Genomic DNA, 21,486 nt, shown 5'->3' on the forward strand with positions numbered 1-21,486 from the left:
ACTGTTCAACTAGTCTGTTCAACTAGTCCACTGTTCAACTAGTCCACTGTTCAACTAGTCTGTTCAACTAGTCTGTTCAACTAGTCCACTGTTCAACTAGTCCACTGTTCATCTAGTCTGTTCAACTAGTCCACTGTTCAACTAGTCCACTGTTCAACTAGTCCACTGTTCAACTAGTCCACTGTTCAACTAGTCCACTGTTCAACTAGTCCACTGTTCAACTAGTCACTGTTCAACTAGTCCACTGTTCAACTAGTCCACTGTTCAACTAGTCCACTGTTCAACTAGTCCACTGTTCAACTAGTCCACTGTTCAACTAGTCCACTGTTCATCTAGTCTGTTCAACTAGTCCACTGTTCAACTAGTCCACTGTTCAACTAGTCCACTGTTCAACTAGTCCACTGTTCAACTAGTCCACTGTTCAACTAGTCTGTTCAACTAGTCACTGTTCAACTAGTCCACTGTTCAACTAGTCTGTTCAACTAGTCCACTGTTCAACTAGTCCACTGTTCAACTAGTCTGTTCAACTAGTCTGTTCAACTAGTCGACTGTTCAACTAGTCCACTGTTCATCTAGTCTGTTCAACTAGTCCACTGTTCAACTAGTCCACTGTTCAACTAGTCCACTGTTCAACTAGTCCACTCTTAAACTAGTCTGTTCAACTAGTCCACTGTTCAACTAGTCCACTGTTCAACTAGTCTGTTCAACTAGTCCACTGTTCAACTAGTCTGTTCAACTAGTCCACTGTTCAACTAGTCCACTGTTCATCTAGTCTGTTCAACTAGTCCACTGTTCAACTAGTCCACTGTTCAACTAGTCTGTTCAACTAGTCTGTTCAACTAGTCTGTTCAACTAGTCCACTGTTCAACTAGTCCACTGTTCAACTAGTCGACTAGTTCAACTAGTCCACTGTTCAACTAGTCCACTGTTCAACTAGTCCACTGTTCAACTAGTCCACTGTTCAACTAGTCCACTGTTCAACTAGTCTGTTCAACTAGTCTGTTCAACTAGTCCACTGTTCAACTAGTCGACTAGTTCAACTAGTCCACTGTTCAACTAGTCCACTGTTCAACTAGTCCACTGTTCAACTAGTCCACTGTTCAACTAGTCCACTGTTCAACTAGTCCACTATTCAACTAGTCGACTAGTAAATCCACTAGTTGACCTTGTTGGTGCTAGATGACTAGTTAATTAGGGGAAAAAAGCGTTTGTACGTAAATGTACAAATAACTACCTATTTTTTAGGGCCGGGACTAATTGCGATTAATTTAGATTAATTAACTACAGAAAAATGAATCGCGATTAAATACAGATAAATTAATCGCACCTTTTTTTTCACCGCGGAACGTTTCTCACTGGGCGCTTTTCTATAGTACTGAAAACTGGAAATAATAAAAAGTCACCCCATTTTGTGTTGCCTAAAAAACAGTAACAATATGAAGTAAGTACAGCTTTGTGATGTCACTGAGATGTACTTGTTACTGTTACTAATCTTTTTTCAGACCTCCAGTTCCAGGCAACACAGAATGGGGTGACTTTTTATTATTATTTCCACAACAGGTATATTAATGACAGTAAAATGTTGAAAATGAGTGGTATCCTTTAGTCACTATTCGTTGATTCACTGGGATACCAAAAAACATTAAAAAAAAAGGTTTCTCGCTGTTCTCGGGTTGAATATTGATATGCGATTAAAATGCGATTAATCTAGATTAATTAATCGCAAAGCCTCTGATTAATTAGATTAATTATTTTAATCAAGTCCCAGCTCTACTATTTTTACATAATAGGTAGTTAGTCAACTAGGAAACTAGGCAACTAGTCAACTAGTCAACTAGTCAACTAGGCAACTAGGCAACTAGTCAACTAGTCAACTAGTAAAAATCACTAGAAGTGAAAGCCCTAGTACAATGGTCAAATAATGATAATAATAATAATAATAATACGCATGTCTTCCAATGACTATAAACGACACATGGGGGGGGGGGGGGGGGTCCAGTCAGGTGCGGCAGCTCGGCGGGGGGGGGGGGGGGGGTCATCCGGTCATCCTTTACAAGTCCGACTCGGGCATGTCCGGCATGTCGGCCATCAGATAGCCGATGCCGTAGCGGCCGTTGGGCGCGGTGTCCACATCACTGCCCCCGCCCCCCACCACGCCCCCCTGCTTGCGGTAGATGCCCCCCCCCTGCATGCCCCCCCCAGGCATGGGCGAGGGCGCGGCGCTCCCGGGCGACTTCCCGCCGTCGTCGCCGATGAGGCTGGCGTCGTCGCCGTCCTGGTCTCCGGGCAGGTTGCTGTCCTTGATGATGCGGGCCTTCCGATAGGCCACGGCGGAGAGGCCGCCGCCCGCCGCCTCGTCGCCCAGCAGGTTGAAGTGGCGGAGGACGAAGACCACGGGCACCGGGAGGACGGCCGTGACCACCAGGCTGACGCACACCACCATGCCCCACAGGGGGTAGCTCTGGGTCTGCTCCATAGCCTGGATGGAGAGGAGGAGGAGACAGGGTTAATACACACCACCATGCCCCACAGGGGGTAGCTCTGGGTCTGCTCTATAGCCTGGATGGAGAGGAGGAGGAGACAGGGTTAATACACACCACCATGCCCCACAGGGGGTAGCTCTGGGTCTGCTCTATAGCCTGGAGGGGAGAGGAGGAGACAGGGTTAATACACCACCATGCCCCACAGGGGGTAGCTCTGGGTCTGCTCTATAGCCTGGGGGAGGGGAGGAGGAGACAGGGTTAATACACACCACCATGCCCCACAGAGGGTAGCTCTGGGTCTGCTCTATAGCCTGGATGGAGAGGAGGAGGAGACAGGGTTAATACACACCACCATGCCCCACAGGGGGTAGCTCTGGGTCTGCTCTATAGCCTGGGGGGAGAGGAGGAGGAGACAGGGTTAATACACACCACCATGCCCCACAGGGGGTAGCTCTGGGTCTGCTCTATAGCCTGGAGGGGAGAGGAGGAGACAGGGTTAATACACCACCATGCCCCACAGGGGGTAGCTCTGGGTCTGCTCTATAGCCTGGGGGAGGGGAGGAGGAGACAGGGTTAATACACACCACCATGCCCCACAGGGGGTAGCTCTGGGTCTGCTCTATAGCCTGGGGGAGGGGAGGAGGAGACAGGGTTAATACACACCACCATGCCCCACAGAGGGTAGCTCTGGGTCTGCTCTACGGCCTGGAGGGAGAGGAGGAGACGGTCAATACCTTAGAGCAGTGGTAACCAACCTTTTCAAGCCCAAGAGCCCATTTTATTCCCAATTGTAAGCCAAGATCTACCACTAAAACGTGTTAGAAAAAAACACTTGTTTTTTTGCTATTTCTGACAGGCTCAATGCATGTGCACACATCCACACAAAGACTAAAGCTTAAATTAGAATAAAAACGTATAGTAAGTTATATTATCAATGTCAAATAAAATTAAGACAAATGTATTAGAAACAAAAAATATTAGGACAAAAATACAAATAAACTTCTTTGTTGAGTCACATTGGCGCAGATGTTCAAATGACATAGGCATAACATGACCATATATATTTGCACAGATATGGTGACATACTCTCAGGGTCAGCCCACCTTTAATGAGACTGCTGTGACTGCACTTTATCTGCAAGCGTTTTGAAATCTGGTTAATATTTAGTGATTGCCAATCTGAGGGTGTCATTAAGATGTGACGCACATGACGGATTATTATCGATCAAAACAATCCTTAGCGTCGCTTACAAAAGCATGTGTTGCACAGCATGAATGATAAGTAATCACCGACCTGGCTGGATAAATATCAGTGGTCCATATCCATTGTGTGACCTGCTTAACGAGCAACGGTAGGCAGCCGAGTAAGTTAACAGCTTAGTAAATTAATAGTCTACTGTAGCTGTGTGTCAGATGTTCTGTCTGAAGTAGTCAAAGCCAAGGAGAATGTTACAATTTAATTCACAATCGAGCATCTTGCCCTGCATCGAATATCCCATGATAGAACAGCAGGATAAAAACGGATAGTCTGTCTCTGTCTATCATCCATGAGCTAAGCGTCAAGCCCTGTCTAGGACCCACTTCCTTCAAAACTGTGGCTTTCTTGTTCCATTAGTTAGAATCTTCAACTCTCACTGTGTCATGTTTTGACAGCGGCACTAAACATTTTGACACTTTGTCATAGTGATATTTATCCAGCCAGGTCGGTGATTACTTATCATTCATGCTGTGCAACACATGCTTTTGTAAGCGACGCTAAGGATTGTTTTGATCGATAATAATCCGTCATGTGCGTGCGCGAGTGCCGAGTGCACTCTTTATTTGTGCGTGCAGCCGTGCACAGTGTTTCTCCCACGTTTGGTTAAAAGTTGGCGTTCGAACTTTACAAATGAGTTTAGTATTCAACGTGTCGGGGATGCTGCGTTCACTCTGACGCTCTGTGTGCATGCGAGGGAACAACAGACACACAGGACACAGCGCATGAGCACAGAGTGCTAAAAGGGGGAGGGCCGAGGGCAGTGCGGTGGAAGCAAGGGGAACAGATCTTCAAGCTAAAATGCATCGAGCCTCTACACGTTGTTAGCTTGTAGATCTGCTCTTTTTTGCGAACGACATTCTGCTGTGTATTGGCATTGAATAGTGGTGGCTGGCTGCCCGTCAGTCTGACACTTCGGGATCGACTTGAAAGGTTCCCGCGAGCTACTGGTAGCTCGCGAACCCCTGGTTGGCTACCCCTGCCTTAGAGTATATATGAATAGAGAAGACTGGGATGGATCGGGCCCCAAACACATGAACGCGCTGCTGTGCCGTTGACTATCATTGCACGCGTTCACGTGCGTTCACGTGCGTTCACGTGCGTTCACGTGCGTTCACGTGCATTCACGTGCGTTCACGTGCATTCACGTGCGTTCACGTGCATTCATGTGCGTTCCAGGTGCGTTCCAGGTGCGTTCACGTGCGTTCCAGGTGCGTTCACGTATGTAAAACAGCGTTCACGCGTCATCGTGAAACGTGCACAATGATAGTCAACGGACCAACAGCGCGTTCATGTGTTTGGGGCCACGCTGCAATACCTTCATTCGGCCACTATGTCCATTTCGCCTCAGGTTTTCGTTTTTTTTAAGTGTCATGTGAAAGCAGGGAATCGCAGCTTCAAATTGACATATTGGTTGTTCAGTTTGACCCGCCAGTTTTGGAGATATGGCTTATATAGAGTAATGTCTGGCAGAGAAACAGAGAGTTGAGAAAACGGGCTTGAAAAGGTTCACTTCTGTGGACAATAACATTACACCTATAGCTACATGTTTAAGCATTTATTTCATATTTACATGTCTTCTGTGGTCTCTAACATTACACCTATAGCTACATGTTTAAGCATTTATTTCATATTTACATGTCTTCTGTGGTCTCTAACATTACACCTAGCTACATGTTTAAGCATTTATTTCATATGTACATGTCTTCTGTGGACTTCAACATTACACCTATAGCTACATGTTTAAGCATTTATTTCATATTTACATGTCTTCTGTGGTCTCTAACATTACACCTAGCTACATGTTTAAGCATTTATTTCATATTTACATGTCTTCTGTGGAGTCTAACATTACACCTATAGCTACATGTTTAAGCATTTATTTCATGTTTACATGTCTTCTGTGGTCTCTAACATTACACCTATAGCTACATGTTTAAGCATGTATTTCATATTTACATGTCTTCTGTGGAGTCTAACATTACACCTATAGCTACATGTTTAAGCATTTATTTCATATTTACATGTCTTCTGTGGTCTCTAACATTACACCTATAGCTACATGTTTAAGCATTTATTTCATATTTACATGTCTTCTGTGGTCTCTAACATTACACCTAGCTACATGTTTAAGCATGTTAAGGAAAAGTTTGTGCGATGGCAGGCTCTCAGTCAAATCTGGTCACATATGATGCAACAGGCGTTGCCCACTAATGCTTGCCCACCTGTCCCTTATGGTATAGATATCTGTCTGAACACCTGAACGTGTCCAGAGAGCTCTGTCTCCTATAAACACAACACCAGATATCTGTCTGAACACCTGAACGTGTCCACAGAGCTCTGTCTCCTATAAACACAACACCAGATATCTGTCTGAACACCTGAACGTGTCCAGAGCTCTGTCTCCTATAAACACAACACCAGATATCTGTCTAAACACCTGAACGTGACCAGAACTCTGTCTATAAACACAACACCAGATATCTGTCTAAACACCTGAACGTGTCCAGAGCTCTGTCTCCTATAAACACAACACCAGATATCTGTCTGAACACCTGAACGTGTCCAGAGAGCTCTGTCTCCTATAAACACAACACCAGATATCTGTCTAACACCTGAACGTGACCAGAACTCTGTCTCCTATAAACACAACACCAGATATCTGTCTAACACCTGAACGTGACCAGAGCTCTGTCTCCTATAAACACAACACCAGATATCTGTCTGAACACCTGAACGTGTCCACAGAGCTCTGTCTCCTATAAACACAACACCAGATATCTGTCTGAACACCTGAACGTGTCCAGAACTCTGTCTCCTATAAACACAACACCAGATATCTGTCTAAACACCTGAACGTGTCCACAGAGCTCTGTCTCCTATAAACACAACACCAGATATCTGTCTGAACACCTGAACGTGTCCAGAGCTCTGTCTCCTATAAACACAACACCAGATATCTGTCTGAACACCTGAATGTGTCCACAGAACTCTGTCTCCTATAAACACAACACCAGATATCTGTTAAACACCTGAACGTGTCCAGAGAACTCTGTCTCCTATAAACACAACACCAGATATCTGTCTAAACACCTGAACGTGTCCAGAACTCTGTCTCCTATAAACACAACACCAGATATCTGTCTGAACACCTGAACGTGTCCAGAACTCTGTCTCCTATAAACACAACACCAGATATCTGTCTAAACACCTGAACGTGTCCAGAACTCTGTCTCCTATAAACACAACACCAGATATCTGTCTAAACACCTGAACGTGTCCAGAGCTCTGTCTCCTATAAACACAACACCATATATCTGTCTGAACACCTGAACGTGACCAGAGAGCTCTGTCTCCTATAAACACAACACCAGATATCTGTCTAAACACCTGAACGTGTCCAGAGCTCTGTCTCCTATAAACACAACACCAGATATCTGTCTGAACACCTGAACGTGTCCAGAGCTCTGTCTCCTATAAACACAACACCAGATATCTGTCTGAACACCTGAACGTGTCCACAGAGCTCTGTCTCCTATAAACACAACACCAGATATCTGTCTGAACACCTGAACGTGTCCAGAGCTCTGTCTCCTATAAACACAACACCAGATATCTGTCTAAACACCTGAACGTGTCCAGAGCTCTGTCTCCTATAAACACAACACCAGATATCTGTCTAAACACCTGAACGTGTCCAGAACTCTGTCTCCTATAAACACAACACCAGATATCTGTCTAAACACCTGAACGTGTCCAGAACTCTGTCTCCTATAAACACAACACCAGATATCTGTCTAAACACCTGAACGTGTCCAGAGCTCTGTCTCCTATAAACACAACACCAGATATCTGTCTGAACACCTGAACGTGTCCAGAACTCTGTCTCCTATAAACACAACACCAGATATCTGTCTGAACACCTGAACGTGTCCAGAACTCTGTCTCCTATAAACACAACACCAGATATCTGTCTGAACACCTGAACGTGTCCAGAGCTCTGTCTCCTATAAACACAACACCAGATATCTGTCTAAACACCTGAACGTGTCCAGAGCTCTGTCTCCTATAAACACAACACCAGATATCTGTCTGAACACCTGAACGTGTCCAGAGCTCTGTCTCCTATAAACACAACACCAGATATCTGTTAAACACCTGAACGTGTCCAGAGCTCTGTCTCCTATAAACACAACACCAGATATCTGTTAAACACCTGAACGTGTCCAGAACTCTGTCTCCTATAAACACAACACCAGATATCTGTCTGAACACCTGAACGTGTCCAGAGCTCTGTCTCCTATAAACACAACACCAGATATCTGTCTGAACACCTGAACGTGTCCAGAGAGCTCTGTCTCCTATAAACACAACACCAGATATCTGTTAAACACCTGAACGTGTCCAGAGCTCTGTCTCCTATAAACACAACACCAGATATCTGTCTGAACACCTGAACGTGTCCAGAACTCTGTCTCCTATAAACACAACACCAGATATCTGTCTGAACACCTGAACGTGTCCAGAGAGCTCTGTCTCCTATAAACACAACACCAGATATCTGTTAAACACCTGAACGTGTCCAGAGCTCTGTCTCCTATAAACACAACACCAGATATCTGTCTGAACACCTGAACGTGTCCAGAGCTCTGTCTCCTATAAACACAACACCAGATATCTGTCTGAACACCTGAACGTGTCCAGAGCTAGGGTTGGGATTCGGAACCGGGTCCATTTCAGACCCGGTTCCGACATTGCGGATCCGGAGCCGGTTCCATCGTTTTTTTATTAACGGTTCCCCAAACGGATCTCATCAGTTGTCATTTAGCTCCGCTGTGTCCCTGTGCCTGCATGCAAGCAGAGCCTGGGGTGACGTCACCCCACCTACATGAGTGAGTGGGGTCGGGGAGGATACGCCCACTGTTCTGTGCATTCAGCGACCGCTGTGGAGCGAGTGGGACAGTATAAGTATGTCGCCAAAGTGTGGTTAACAGAGAGGGAAATGACTGAGGCTGAGCAGTGAGCATGCAAAGTGCAATAAATGCGAGAGTTGCTAGCAAAGGTTGTTGCAACTTGTACCACGTGAACATAGAGGAAACATCTCAAAATCAATATGCCTACACATCGCGTTTGAGAGCCATGCGGAAAGCCGTGCCTGCTCTCCCCGCAGCTTCACCACAGCCAGCGGGGGACGATCTGATGCAAGGCTGGTTTACTTTCCCCAGGCTAGTAACGTAATGGAAAATAAAAACTACTAACGTGCTTTTAATTTGGCTCTAAATTAATTGCGTGGCTGTTGAGAGCCCAGCGTTTAGGTGCATATACCGCCATAGATTGATTACTTTATAAACAATTTGCAGAAAAAAAGCACAGGAACGTAGCCTACAGTTCAATACAAGGTCTGCTATAATCCAAGAAAGCACTATGGCTTGTTTCCATTAGGGTAAGGGGTCCTTCATATTAAATTAATTTGAACATTAAAGACAACATTTGTCACTACAACAATATCAATATTGTGTACTGTATATTTAATATACAGTACAAATTGCAATATACAGTACAAATTGCAACAATGATATTGTTGTGGTGCCTAGCTGCTGCTGGTGGTGGTGGTGAAGTTTAAATAATAGTGCCACCTCATAATTGTAAAGTGCATTTTCAATAATTTAATTAATTAATTTGTGTTTATTATGTACTTGGTTAGGTTAGTTATAATATAAGCATAATCTATGTCAGAAAAACGGGGAAAAAAATAATATTAGGATCCGTTAAGGGAACCGTTAGGAACCGGAAACGTTAAGAGGGATCCGGGAAGGATCCGGAACCGTTAAAATCCTAACGAATCCCAACCCTATCCAGAGCTCTGTCTCCTATAAACACAACACCAGATATCTGACTAAACACCTGAACGTGTCCAGAGCTCTGTCTCCTATAAACACAACACCAGATATCTGTCTGAACACCTGAACGTGTCCAGAGCTCTGTCTCCTATAAACACAACACCAGATATCTGTCTGAACACCTGAACGTGTCCAGAGCTCTGTCTCCTATAAACACAACACCAGATATCTGTCTAAACACCTGAACGTGACCAGAGCTCTGTCTCCTATAAACACAACACCAGATATCTGTCTGAACACCTGAACGTGACCAGAGAGCTCTGTCTCCTATAAACACAACACCAGATATCTGTCTAAACACCTGAACGTGTCCAGAGCTCTGTCTCCTATAAACACAACACCAGATATCTGTCTAAACACCTGAACGTGTCCAGAACTCTGTCTCCTATAAACACAACACCAGATATCTGTCTGAACACCTGAACGTGTCCAGAACTCTGTCTCCTATAAACACAACACCAGATATCTGTCTAAACACCTGAACGTGTCCAGAGAACTCTGTCTCCTATAAACACAACACCAGATATCTGTCTGAACACCTGAACGTGTCCAGAGCTCTGTCTCCTATAAACACAACACCAGATATCTGTCTGAACACCTGAACGTGTCCAGAGCTCTGTCTCCTATAAACACAACACCAGATATCTGTTAAACACCTGAACGTGTCCAGAACTCTGTCTCCTATAAACACAACACCAGATATCTGTCTGAACACCTGAACGTGTCCAGAGCTCTGTCTCCTATAAACACAACACCAGATATCTGTCTAAACACCTGAACGTGTCCAGAGCTCTGTCTCCTATAAACACAACACCAGATATCTGTCTAAACACCTGAACTCTACTCCCCCCTCCTCCACCTCACTCAGTTGGAACTATTCGACCCCTCCTCCACCTCACTCAGTTGGAACTATTCGACCCCTCCTCCACCTCACTCAGTTGGAACTATTCGACCCCTCCTCCACCTCACTCAGTTGGAACTATTCGACCCCTCCTCCACCTCACTCAGTTGGAACTATTCGACCCCTCCTCCACCTCACTCAGTTGGAACTATTCGACCCCTCCTCCACCTCACTCAGTTGGAACTATTCGACCCCTCCTCCACCTCACTCAGTTGGAACTATTCGACCCCTCCTCCACCTCACTCAGTTGGAACTATTCGACCCCTCCTCCACCTCACTCAGTTGGAACTATTCGACCCCTCCTCCACCTCACTCAGTTGGAACTATTCGACCCCTCCTCCACCTCACTCAGTTGGAACTATTCGACCCCTCCTCCACCTCACTCAGTTGGAACTATTCGACCCCTCCTCCACCTCACTCAGTTGGAACTATTCGACCCCTCCTCCACCTCACTCAGTTGGAACTATTCGACCCCTCCTCCACCTCACTCAGTTGGAACTATTCGACCCCTCCTCCACCTCACTCAGTTGGAACTATTCGACCCCTCCTCCACCTCACTCAGTTGGAACTATTCGACCCCTCCTCCACCTCACTCAGTTGGAACTATTCGACCCCTCCTCCACCTCACTCAGTTGGAACTATTCGACCCCTCCTCCACCTCACTCAGTTGGAACTATTCGACCCCTCCTCCACCTCACTCAGTTGGAACTATTCGACCCCTCCTCCACCTCACTCAGTTGGAACTATTCGACCCCTCCTCCACCTCACTCAGTTGGAACTATTCGACCCCTCCTCCACCTCACTCAGTTGGAACTATTCGACCCCTCCTCCACCTCACTCAGTTGGAACTATTCGACCCCTCCTCCACCTCACTCAGTTGGAACTATTCGACCCCTCCTCCACCTCACTCAGTTGGAACTATTCGAGCCCTCCTCCACCTCACTCAGTTGGAACTATTCGAGCCCTCCTCCACCTCACTCAGTTGGAACTATTCGACCCCTCCTCCACCTCACTCAGTTGGAACTATTCGACCCCTCCTCCACATCACTCAGTTGGAACTATTCGACCCCTCCTCCACCTCACTCAGTTGGAACTATTCGACCCCTCCTCCACCTCACTCAGTTGGAACTATTCGACCCCTCCTCCACCTCACTCAGTTGGAACTATTCGACCCCTCCTCCACCTCACTCAGTTGGAACTATTCGACCCCTCCTCCACCTCACTCAGTTGGAACTATTCGACCCCTCCTCCACATCACTCAGTTGGAACTATTCGACCCCTCCTCCACCTCACTCAGTTGGAACTATTCGACCCCTCCTCCACCTCACTCAGTTGGAACTATTCGACCCCTCCTCCACCTCACTCAGTTGGAACTATTCGACCCCTCCTCCACCTCACTCAGTTGGAACTATTCGACCCCTCCTTATTCCTCATCCTCTTGAAGTGATTATCAAACTGAACGTCGGCGCAGCCAGACTAAACATCCTCCTCTTCTTCCAGATTTGAAGAACAAGCCTCACCCTCTACATCCTGACAGTTTTCCATTCTGACCTGAGATCAGATTCTAAAAAAATGTCTTCTATGTCAGTCGCTCTTCGATTTTTCAAAAATAGCAGACCTACAAGCTCATATCGCGCCACTCGGTGGCGCGTTATGAGCTTGTAGATCTGCTATTTTTCAATAGCTAAAGCACGACATGATGCTAACACCAAAAGGGGTTCCCACCCCAAAATGGGTTAACATTGACAATATAAATTGGGGGTCCAAAGAGATAAGGAATGCCATTAACTGGGGGGTCCTTAGCCTGTTGCAGGTCAAACTGAGGGTCCTCTGTCCATTAAAATGGTTGAGAATCACTGCTCTATATCTTCTGTTATTGGAGGGGGGGGGGGGCGTCCGTCCCTGGCATGTCTTTTCAAATGGGGGGTCCGCAGGCATGATAAGTGTACAATTCACCCTTGGTCAGCCTTCTCATTGGTCCCTGACTGACCAACCAGCAGGCTCTTTCTGCCTAATTGTTTATGTTGAATTTGCTAAAACACTAAACAAACATGATATGCCTGCAGTCACCGTGCTGCTCCTGTGATGTTCCTTTTTTACTGACACCAAGTGTTAAAATCAGAATTGAACGCACAGAATATCAACACGAAGCAACTGAAAAACACCTTATTTCAATGGTATAGTGGATGGAGACTGTTGTTTTTGGAAGCAAATTTCTATTTTAGTTTTAGTCGTTGTCTCTTGAATAGTTTTCACTTAGTTTCAGTCACATTTTAGTCACCTGGAATGTTCTAGTGTTTAGTCTAGTTTTAGTCGACTAAATGTCATACGATTTTAGTCGACTAAATCTACAGTTGATTTAGTGGTGAGTCACTCACCAACCCAGCATAAAACTCTTGTCCACTAGTCCCTTCCTAACATTTTAGTCTTTTTTTAATTTGTTGACGAAATTGTCAATATATTTAGTCTTCGTTTTAGTCATCATAGATTCGTTTTTATTAGTTTTAGTCAGTGAAAAATGGTAATCGACGAACATTTTTCGTCTTAGTTTTAGTCGACGAAAACAGCACTGCTTGACGAAGGATGAAGTTGGGGGTCCTTGACAGTAAGTCTGCAGTTCATTATCATGTCTGTGGACAGTCAGTGACTCACCAGTTCATTATCATGTCTGTGGACAGTCAGTGACTCACCAGTTCATTATCATGTCTGTGGACAGTCAGTGACTCACCAGTTCATTATCATGTCTGTGGACAGTCAGTGACTCACCAGTTCATTATCATGTCTGTGGACAGTCAGTGACTCACCAGTTCATTATCATGTCTGTGGACAGTCAGTGACTCACCAGTTCATTATCATGTCCGTGGACAGTCAGTGACTCACCAGTTCATTATCATGTCCGTGGACAGTCAGTGACTCACCAGTTCATTATCATGTCTGTGGACAGTCAGTGACTCACCAGTTCATTATCATGTCTGTGGACAGTCAGTGACTCACCAGTTCATTATCATGTCTGTGGACAGTCAGTGACTCACCAGTTCATTATCATGTCCGTGGACAGTCAGTGACTCACCAGTTCATTATCATGTCCGTGGACAGTCAGTGACTCACCAGTTCATTATCATGTCTGTGGACAGTCAGTGACTCACCAGTTCATTATCATGTCTGTGGACAGTCAGTGACTCACCAGTTCATTATCATGTCCGTGAACAGTCAGTGACTCACCAGTTCATTATCATGTCTGTGGACAGTCAGTGACTCACCAGTTCATTATCATGTCTGTGGACAGTCAGTGACTCACCAGTTCATTATCGTGTCTGTGGACAGTCAGTGACTCACCAGTTCATTATCATGTCTGTGGACAGTCAGTCAGTGACTCACCAGTTCATTATCATGTCCGTGGACAGTCAGTGACTCACCAGTTCATTATCATGTCCGTGAACAGTCAGTGACTCACCAGTTCATTATCATGTCTGTGGACAGTCAGTGACTCACCAGTTCATTATCATGTCCGTGGACAGTCAGTGACTCACCAGTTCATTAACATGTCCGTGAACAGTCAGTGACTCACCAGTTCATTATCATGTCCGTGAACAGTCAGTGACTCACCAGTTCATTATCATGTCCGTGAACAGTCAGTGACTCACCAGTTCATTATCATGTCTGTGGACAGTCAGTGACTCACCAGTTCATTATCATGTCCGTGAACAGTCAGTGACTCACCAGTTCATTATCGTGTCTGTGGACAGTCAGTGACTCACCAGTTCATTATCATGTCTGTGGACAGTCAGTGACTCACCAGTTCATTATCATGTCTGTGGACAGTGAGTGACTCACCAGTTCATTATCATGTCTGTGGACAGTGAGTGACTCACCAGTTCATTATTATGTCCGTGGACAGTCAGTGACTCACCAGTTCATTATCATGTCTGTGGACAGTCAGTGACTCACCAGTTCATTATCATGTCTGTGGACAGTCAGTGACTCACCAGTTCATTATCATGTCTGTGGACAGTCATGGTTGAAAATCAGATTTTTGTGTCTGTGTTTATGTGAGGTGTTTGTGTGACCTAATGACCCATGAAACCCAATTGACATAATATCTTCTAGTGTTAATTTAACCTACGAAAGCAATTTGATGATGACTAGTGGGTTCCAGAACTCTTCTTATTGATATACTGTCTTTGTGCCTGCAAAAAAGGGAAAAATGCATGTTTTTGACAACCCGATATGTGTACAGCCTCTAACGAGTTACAGACATCAACTCAGAAGTGGTTCCACGTCTGAAAACAAACTTCATAGTATATAGAAACACTGTAGAAAGTTTCATGCTTTAGTCATAAAATGCACAATAGGTTTGGTTAACTGCCGTACTATCAGTGACTCACCAGTTCCTGTATCCAGGCGCTGTAGGTGGGCGGGGTCATGGCCAGCTGGATCAGGCTGGATCCGAGCAGCACCAGCAGCAGAACCGGCGTGATGTATTTCCACATGTAGTAGTAGAAGCGGTACGGCGTGAAGCCCAGCATGTCCTCCAGGTCCTCGAAGAACCTGCAGGGGGAGACAGAGAGAACCGCTCATTTATGTCCTCTGTAGACATTTTTAACCCATTCTGACCTGAGATCAGATTCATAACGAGGTTTCCGCCGGACACACACTGGTCTGATGAACCCATTCTGACCTGAGATCAGATTCTAAAAATGTCCGTCGCTCTTCGATTTATCAAAAAATAGCAGACCTACAAGCTCGTATCGCGCCACTCGGTGGCGCGATATGAGCTTGTAGATCTGCTATTTTTCAATAGATAAAGCATAACATGATGCTGACACCAAAATGGGTGCCCGGTCAGAATGGGTTAAAGCTCAGCTCAAGACCCACTTCTACAACATTGCTTTGAATTGATCTTTTAGTTGTTTTTATTTTAGTTTTTGTTATTCATGTCCTCACTGTATTGCATTACTGTCGTTGCCTTGCTTTTCTTTTATTCTCCATTGTTCTGTAAAGCACTTTGAGCTGCATTTCATGTCATGAAAGGTGCTATACAAATAAAGTTTTATTATTATTATTATTATTATAAGACATACACTACAAGGACACAGATATTTACAAGGTGGCTTCCGGTTGTTTTTAGGATTGATTTTAAAATAATTTTTTCTTTGTATAAAGCTCTCAATGGTCTCGCACCTTCCTACCTACATGACTGCCTGCCTAAATATGTCCCCGATAATACAGCAACACACATTTTCAGAAAACTGTTATAGGATTTAGAAGAGATTTGTAGAATCTTGAATTAAAACTATAGTGTTGACTCCTTCAAAACCGCTCTCAAAGGGCACCTACGGATGGCTGCAATTCGAAACTGGCCTCTGTAAAATCTGAATCCCCCCCCCCCCCCATTTCCCCTCACTGTATATGTATCTTTTCCCTTTTTGCCTCCTTTATGATGAATTCCTGTTCTGTTTAGCTACATAGAAATGTCTATTTGTATGTCTCTAAATGTTTGTATGTCTTTAAATGTTTTGATGAATTGAACAATGTGGACCCTGTTGTAAACAAGTGTAATGCTTAATTGGGTCGTCCACTCACAGTTAACAGTCTTTGTATTGAGTTTGTGCTTAAAATGTACTGTAAATTCTACAAACTGTTAATAAATATTTCAATCAATCAAAAAAAAAGCTAATCATTACAAGCAGCTCTTATTTTGAAGAGGAAGAAGAAGGCCCATTTTGGTTGTAGCTCAACTGCTGTGACAGTTGTGATGTCACACCTGTAAACAGGAAGTAGTGCAGTGGTGTGGTGGATTCTTTTTAGCCCAGAGTTCATATATTTACCAATATGATGAAAACCATTTTGACTTAAACAATAATTATGTACACACTATGGATTTATGTTAAACATGGAGGGACCTCTACAGCAGCGGCTTTAGGTGAGTAAAGTGAATTCATTGTAGTTAACATGGTGATGGAACGTCTATACAGCATTGTTGTTTTCGTCGACTAAAACTAAGACGAAAAATGTTCGTCGACTACCTTTTTTCCACTGGAGAAAACTAAATGTAAACTAAATTAAAACTATGCTATGGTGACTAAAACTAAGACTAAATATACTGACAATTTCGTCAACAAATAAAAACTAGACTAAAATGTTAGGAAGGGACTAGTGGACAAGAGATCCAGTATAAGTCATTTTACACTTGGTTGCATGCTGAAAATAGCCGATCTACAAGCTCACAACGCGTCGCAGCGCGACGCGTTGTGAGCTTGTAGATCGGCTATTTTCAGCAAGTGTAAAATAAGTAATTATGACGGCAACAAGGCCCGCAAAAACACATTTTAGTCGACTAAATCACCTGTAGATTTAGTCGACAAAAATCTTATGACATTTAGTCGACTAAAACTAGACGAGCACTAATACATTCCAGGTGACTAAAATGTGACTAAAACTAAGTGAAAGCTATTCAGGAGACTAATGACTAAAACTTAAATAGAAATTTGCTGCCAAAAACAACACTGCTCTACAGCAGCAGCATTAGGTGAGTAATGTTAATTCATGGTAGTTAAAAATCATCATCAAAAACATTTACAGGTAGGCCTATAGGCTACAGCAGTGGGTCCGGGGACCCCCAGGGGTCCTTGAGGGAGTTCCAGGGGGTCCCCAGCTACATGATAGTTAGGAACCAAATGGACCATTAGCCTATGGGTCTGTAACTCTGAGAGTGTAACACATGGAACCAAATGGACCCTTATGGGTCTGTAACTCTGAGAGTGTAACACATGGAACCAAATGGACCCTTATGGGTCTGTAACTCTGAGAGTGTACAAATGGAACCAAATGGACCCTTGTGGGTCTGTGACTCTGAGAGTGTAACACATGGAACCAAATGGACCCTTATGGGTCTGTAACTCTGAGAGTGTAACACATGGAACCAAATGGACCCTTACAGGTCTGTAACTCTGAGAGTGTAACACATGGAACCAAATGGACCCTTACAGGTCTGTAACTCTGAGAGTGTAACACATGGAACCAAATGGACCCTTGTGGGTCTGTAACTCTGAGAGTGTAACACATGGAACCAAATGGACCCTTGTGGGTCTGTAACTCTGAGAGTGTAACACATGGAACCAAATGGACCCTTACAGGTCTGTAACTCTGAGAGTGTACAAATGGAACCAAATGGACCCTTATGGGTCTGTAACTCTGAGAGTGTACAAATGGAACCAAATGGACCCTTATGGGTCTGTAACTCTGAGAGTGTACATATGGTTCCATTTGTACACTCTCAGAGTTTAATTTACATTGAGTTTACAATATAAATTGGGAGTCCCAGAGATAGAAATGACATTAAATGGGGGTCCGTAGCCTGATGCATGTCAAACTGGGGGTCCTTGAAATTAAACGGGTTGAGAATCACTGCTAGAGCCGTATAAATCTCCTCTTATGGGGGTCCCTGAATCACTGCTAGAGCCGTAAACATCTTCTCTTATGGGGGTCCCTGAATCACTGCTAGAGCTGTAAACATCTTCTCTAATGGGGGTCCCTGAATCACTGCTAGAGCCGTAAACATCTCCTCTTATGGGGGTCCCTGAATCACTGCTAGAGCCGTATAAATCTTCTCTTATGGGGGTCCCTGAATCACTGCTAGAGCCGTAAACATCTTCTCTTATGGGGGTCCCTGAATCACTGCTAGAGCCGTATAAATCTCCTCTTATGGGGGTCCCTGAATCACTGCTAGAGCCGTAAACATCTTCTCTTATGGGGGTCCCTGAATCACTGCTAGAGCCGTATAAATCTTCTCTTATGGGGGTCCCTGAATAACTGCTAGAGCCGTAAAAATCTCCTCTTATGGGGGTCCCTGAATCACTGCTAGAGCCGTAAACATCTTCTCTTATGGGGGTCCCTGAATCACTGCTAGAGCCGTAAACATCTTCTCTTATGGGGGTCCCTGAATCACTGCTAGAGCCGTAAACATCTTCTCTTATGGGGGTCCCTGAATCACTGCTAGAGCCGTAAACATCTTCTCTTATGGGGGTCCCTGGATCACTGCTAGAGCTGTATAAATCTTCTCTTATGGGGGTCCCTGAATCACTGCTAGAGCCGTATAAATCTTCTCTTATGGGGGTCCCTGAATCACTGCTAGAGCTGTAAACATCTTCTCTTATGGGGTCCCTGAATCACTGCTAGAGCCGTAAACATCTTCTCTTATGGGGGTCCCTGAATCACTGCTAGAGCCGTAAACATCTTCTCTTATGGGGGTCCCTGAATCACTGCTAGAGCCGTAAACATCTTCTCTTATGGGGGTCCCTGAATCACTGCTAGAGCCGTAAACATCTTCTCTTATGGGGGTCCCTGAATCACTGCTAGAGACGTAAACATCTTCTCTTATGGGGGTCCCTGAATCACTGCTAGAGACGTAAACATCTTCTCTTATGGGGGTCCCTGAATCACTGCTAGAGCTGTATAAATCTTCTCTTATGGGGGTCCCTGAATCACTGCTAGAGCTGTAAACATCTTCTCTTATGGGGGTCCCTGAATCACTGCTAGAGCTGTATAAATCTTCTCTTATGGGGGTCCCTGAATCACTGCTAGAGCTGTAAACATCTTCTCTTATGGGGGTCCCTGAATCACTGCTAGAGCCGTATAAATCTTCTCTTATGGGGGTCCCTGAATCACTGCTAGAGCCGTATAAATCTTCTCTTATGGGGGTCCCTGAATCACTGCTAGAGCCGTAAACATCTTCTCTAATGGGGGTCCCTGAATCACTGCTAGAGCCGTATAAATCTTCTCTTATGGGGGTCCCTGAATCACTGCTAGAGCCGTATAAATCTTCTCTTATGGGGGTCCCTGAATCACTGCTAGAGCCGTATAAATCTTCTCTTATGGGGGTCCATGGCATATCCTTTCAAATTTGGGGTCCTACATGGGACCACATGGTCTACTGTACAATATGCTGTTACTGTCTCTGCCTGACAGGATGTACAGTATAGGCTACATGGAAGCGCTTGGCCGCTGTGCCATTTCGTGCACTGTATAGGCTACGACGTTGGATTTGTGAGAGAGAGAGAATGGGCGTACGACACGCCGCTGAGGAGATATGTTTGTCTGTAAGCGTCTGTTACAGTCACACACTGTGCTTGTCTAGGAGGAGCTGTCGTATTTCTATGTTGTGTTCTAGATGTTTTGGTTCTATGTTCTATGTTCTTTAGGGCCGGGACTAATTGCGATTAATTTAGATTAATTAACTACAGAAAAATTTATCGCGATTAACCACAGATAAATTAATCGCACCTTTTTTTTTCAGCGCGGAACGTTTCTCACTGGGCGCTTTTCTATAGTACTGAAAACTGGAAATAATAAAAAGTCACCCCATTTTGTGTTGCCTAGAACTGGAGGTCTGACAAAAAACAGTAACAATATGAAGTAAGTACAGCTTTGTGATGTCACTGAGATGTACTTGTTACTGTTACTATTTTTTTTTCAGACCTCCAGTTCTAGGCAACACAGAATGGGGTGACTTTTTATTATTATTTCAACAACAGGTATATTAATGACAGTAAAATGTTGAAAATGAGTGGTATCCTGTAGTCACTATTCGTTGATTCACTGGGATACCAAAAAACATTTCAAAAAAAGGTTTCTCGCTTTTCTCGGGTTGAATATTGATATGCGATTAAAATGTGATTAATCTAGATTAATTAATCGCAAAGCCTCTGATTAATTAGATTTTTTTTTTTAATCGAGTCCCAGCTCTAATGTTCTTGTCTTCCCCAGGTGTTTCTCATGTGTAATCAGCCCTCATGTGTATTATTAGTCTTGTTGCCCAGTCAGTCCAGTTCATCATATTTAGTTAGAATGATCTGTTTCAGTTCACCTATATTAAAGGACCACTTCACCACTTTTCAACCTATCTTCATATAATAGGTCCTCACTAATAACCATGAAAAAATAGCGCAATTTCTTTTCTACTCGGTCTGTGTCTCATAGGAGGGCTGTGGGCAAATCAGAAACTGTCTTCCACTGACATCATCGGTGGGGAATACAAGCTAATAGAAACTGCAGGCTTTCTAGTCCTGAAAAGTTGCAATGAGAAAATGGAAGCCATCGTTCTCACGATAATGAAAATCTAACAATTTTTGTAAAAAAAAATCTTGTTTAAAAAAAATCTGCCTAATGATGATGTCACTGGAAGACGGTTTCTAAACTGCCCACAGCCCCTCCTATGAGACACAGACTGAGTAGAAACAAATCGTGCCATTTTATAATGATTATTAGTGAGGACCTATTATATGAAGATAGGTTGAAAAGTGGTGAAGTGGTCCTTTAAGGGAACCCCTTTTGGTGTTGGCATGATGTGATGCTTTAGCTATTGAACAAGATCTACAAGCTCATACGAGTTTGTAGGTCTGCTATTTTTGAAAACAATCGAAGAACGACTGACATAGAAACATAGGCTTTTTCAGAAAGCTGTCATTTTCAAACAGACATTTTTAGAATCTGATCTCAGGTCAGAATGGATTAAGGGAACCCCTTTTGGTGTTTTTAAGCATTATGTCAGCTTTTGAAAAATAGCAGTGCCGCGCTACGAGCTTGTAGATCTGCTATTTTTGAAAAATCGTGAAAATGTGAAATATTATTTCAGAGCGAACGTTTTGAACTCAAATCTTTGCTGCTGGGGGGGGGGGGGGTCTGGAACAACATATTTTCAGATGGGGGGGGGGGGTCCCTGGAACAACGTATTTTCAGATGGGGGGGGGGGGGGGGGTCCCTGGAACAACGTATTTTCAGATGGGGGGGGGGGGGGTCCCTGGAACAACATATTTTCAGATGGGGGGGGGGGGTCCCTGGAACAACATATTTTCAGATGGGGGGGGGGGGGTCCCTGGAACAACATATTTTCAGATGGGGGGGGGGGGGGTCCCTGGAACAACGTATTTTCAGATGGGGGGGGGGGGGG

The 21,486-nt window shown here is 44.4% G+C and overlaps 1 protein-coding gene across 1 annotated transcript in view; it reads right to left on the minus strand.

Annotated features, from left to right (window-relative positions):
* Positions 1 to 2,050: 2,050 nt before the first annotated feature.
* The window catches only part of slc6a15 (solute carrier family 6 member 15), a gene marked incomplete at both ends in the record, with an annotated part of 58,273 nt that continues 38,837 nt past the window's right edge, over positions 2,051 to 21,486 (minus strand). Inside the window, 2 exons of the mRNA XM_083762329.1 lie at positions 2,051 to 2,479; positions 14,924 to 15,086. Of these exons, the coding sequence (XP_083618455.1) occupies positions 2,051 to 2,479; positions 14,924 to 15,086 (592 nt within the window). The remainder of the gene's footprint in view (positions 2,480 to 14,923; positions 15,087 to 21,486) is intronic.

Source organism: Protomyctophum parallelum (assembly GCF_964188405.1).
Source record: "Protomyctophum parallelum genome assembly, chromosome: 4".
Classification (NCBI taxonomy): Eukaryota; Metazoa; Chordata; class Actinopteri; order Myctophiformes; family Myctophidae; genus Protomyctophum; species Protomyctophum parallelum.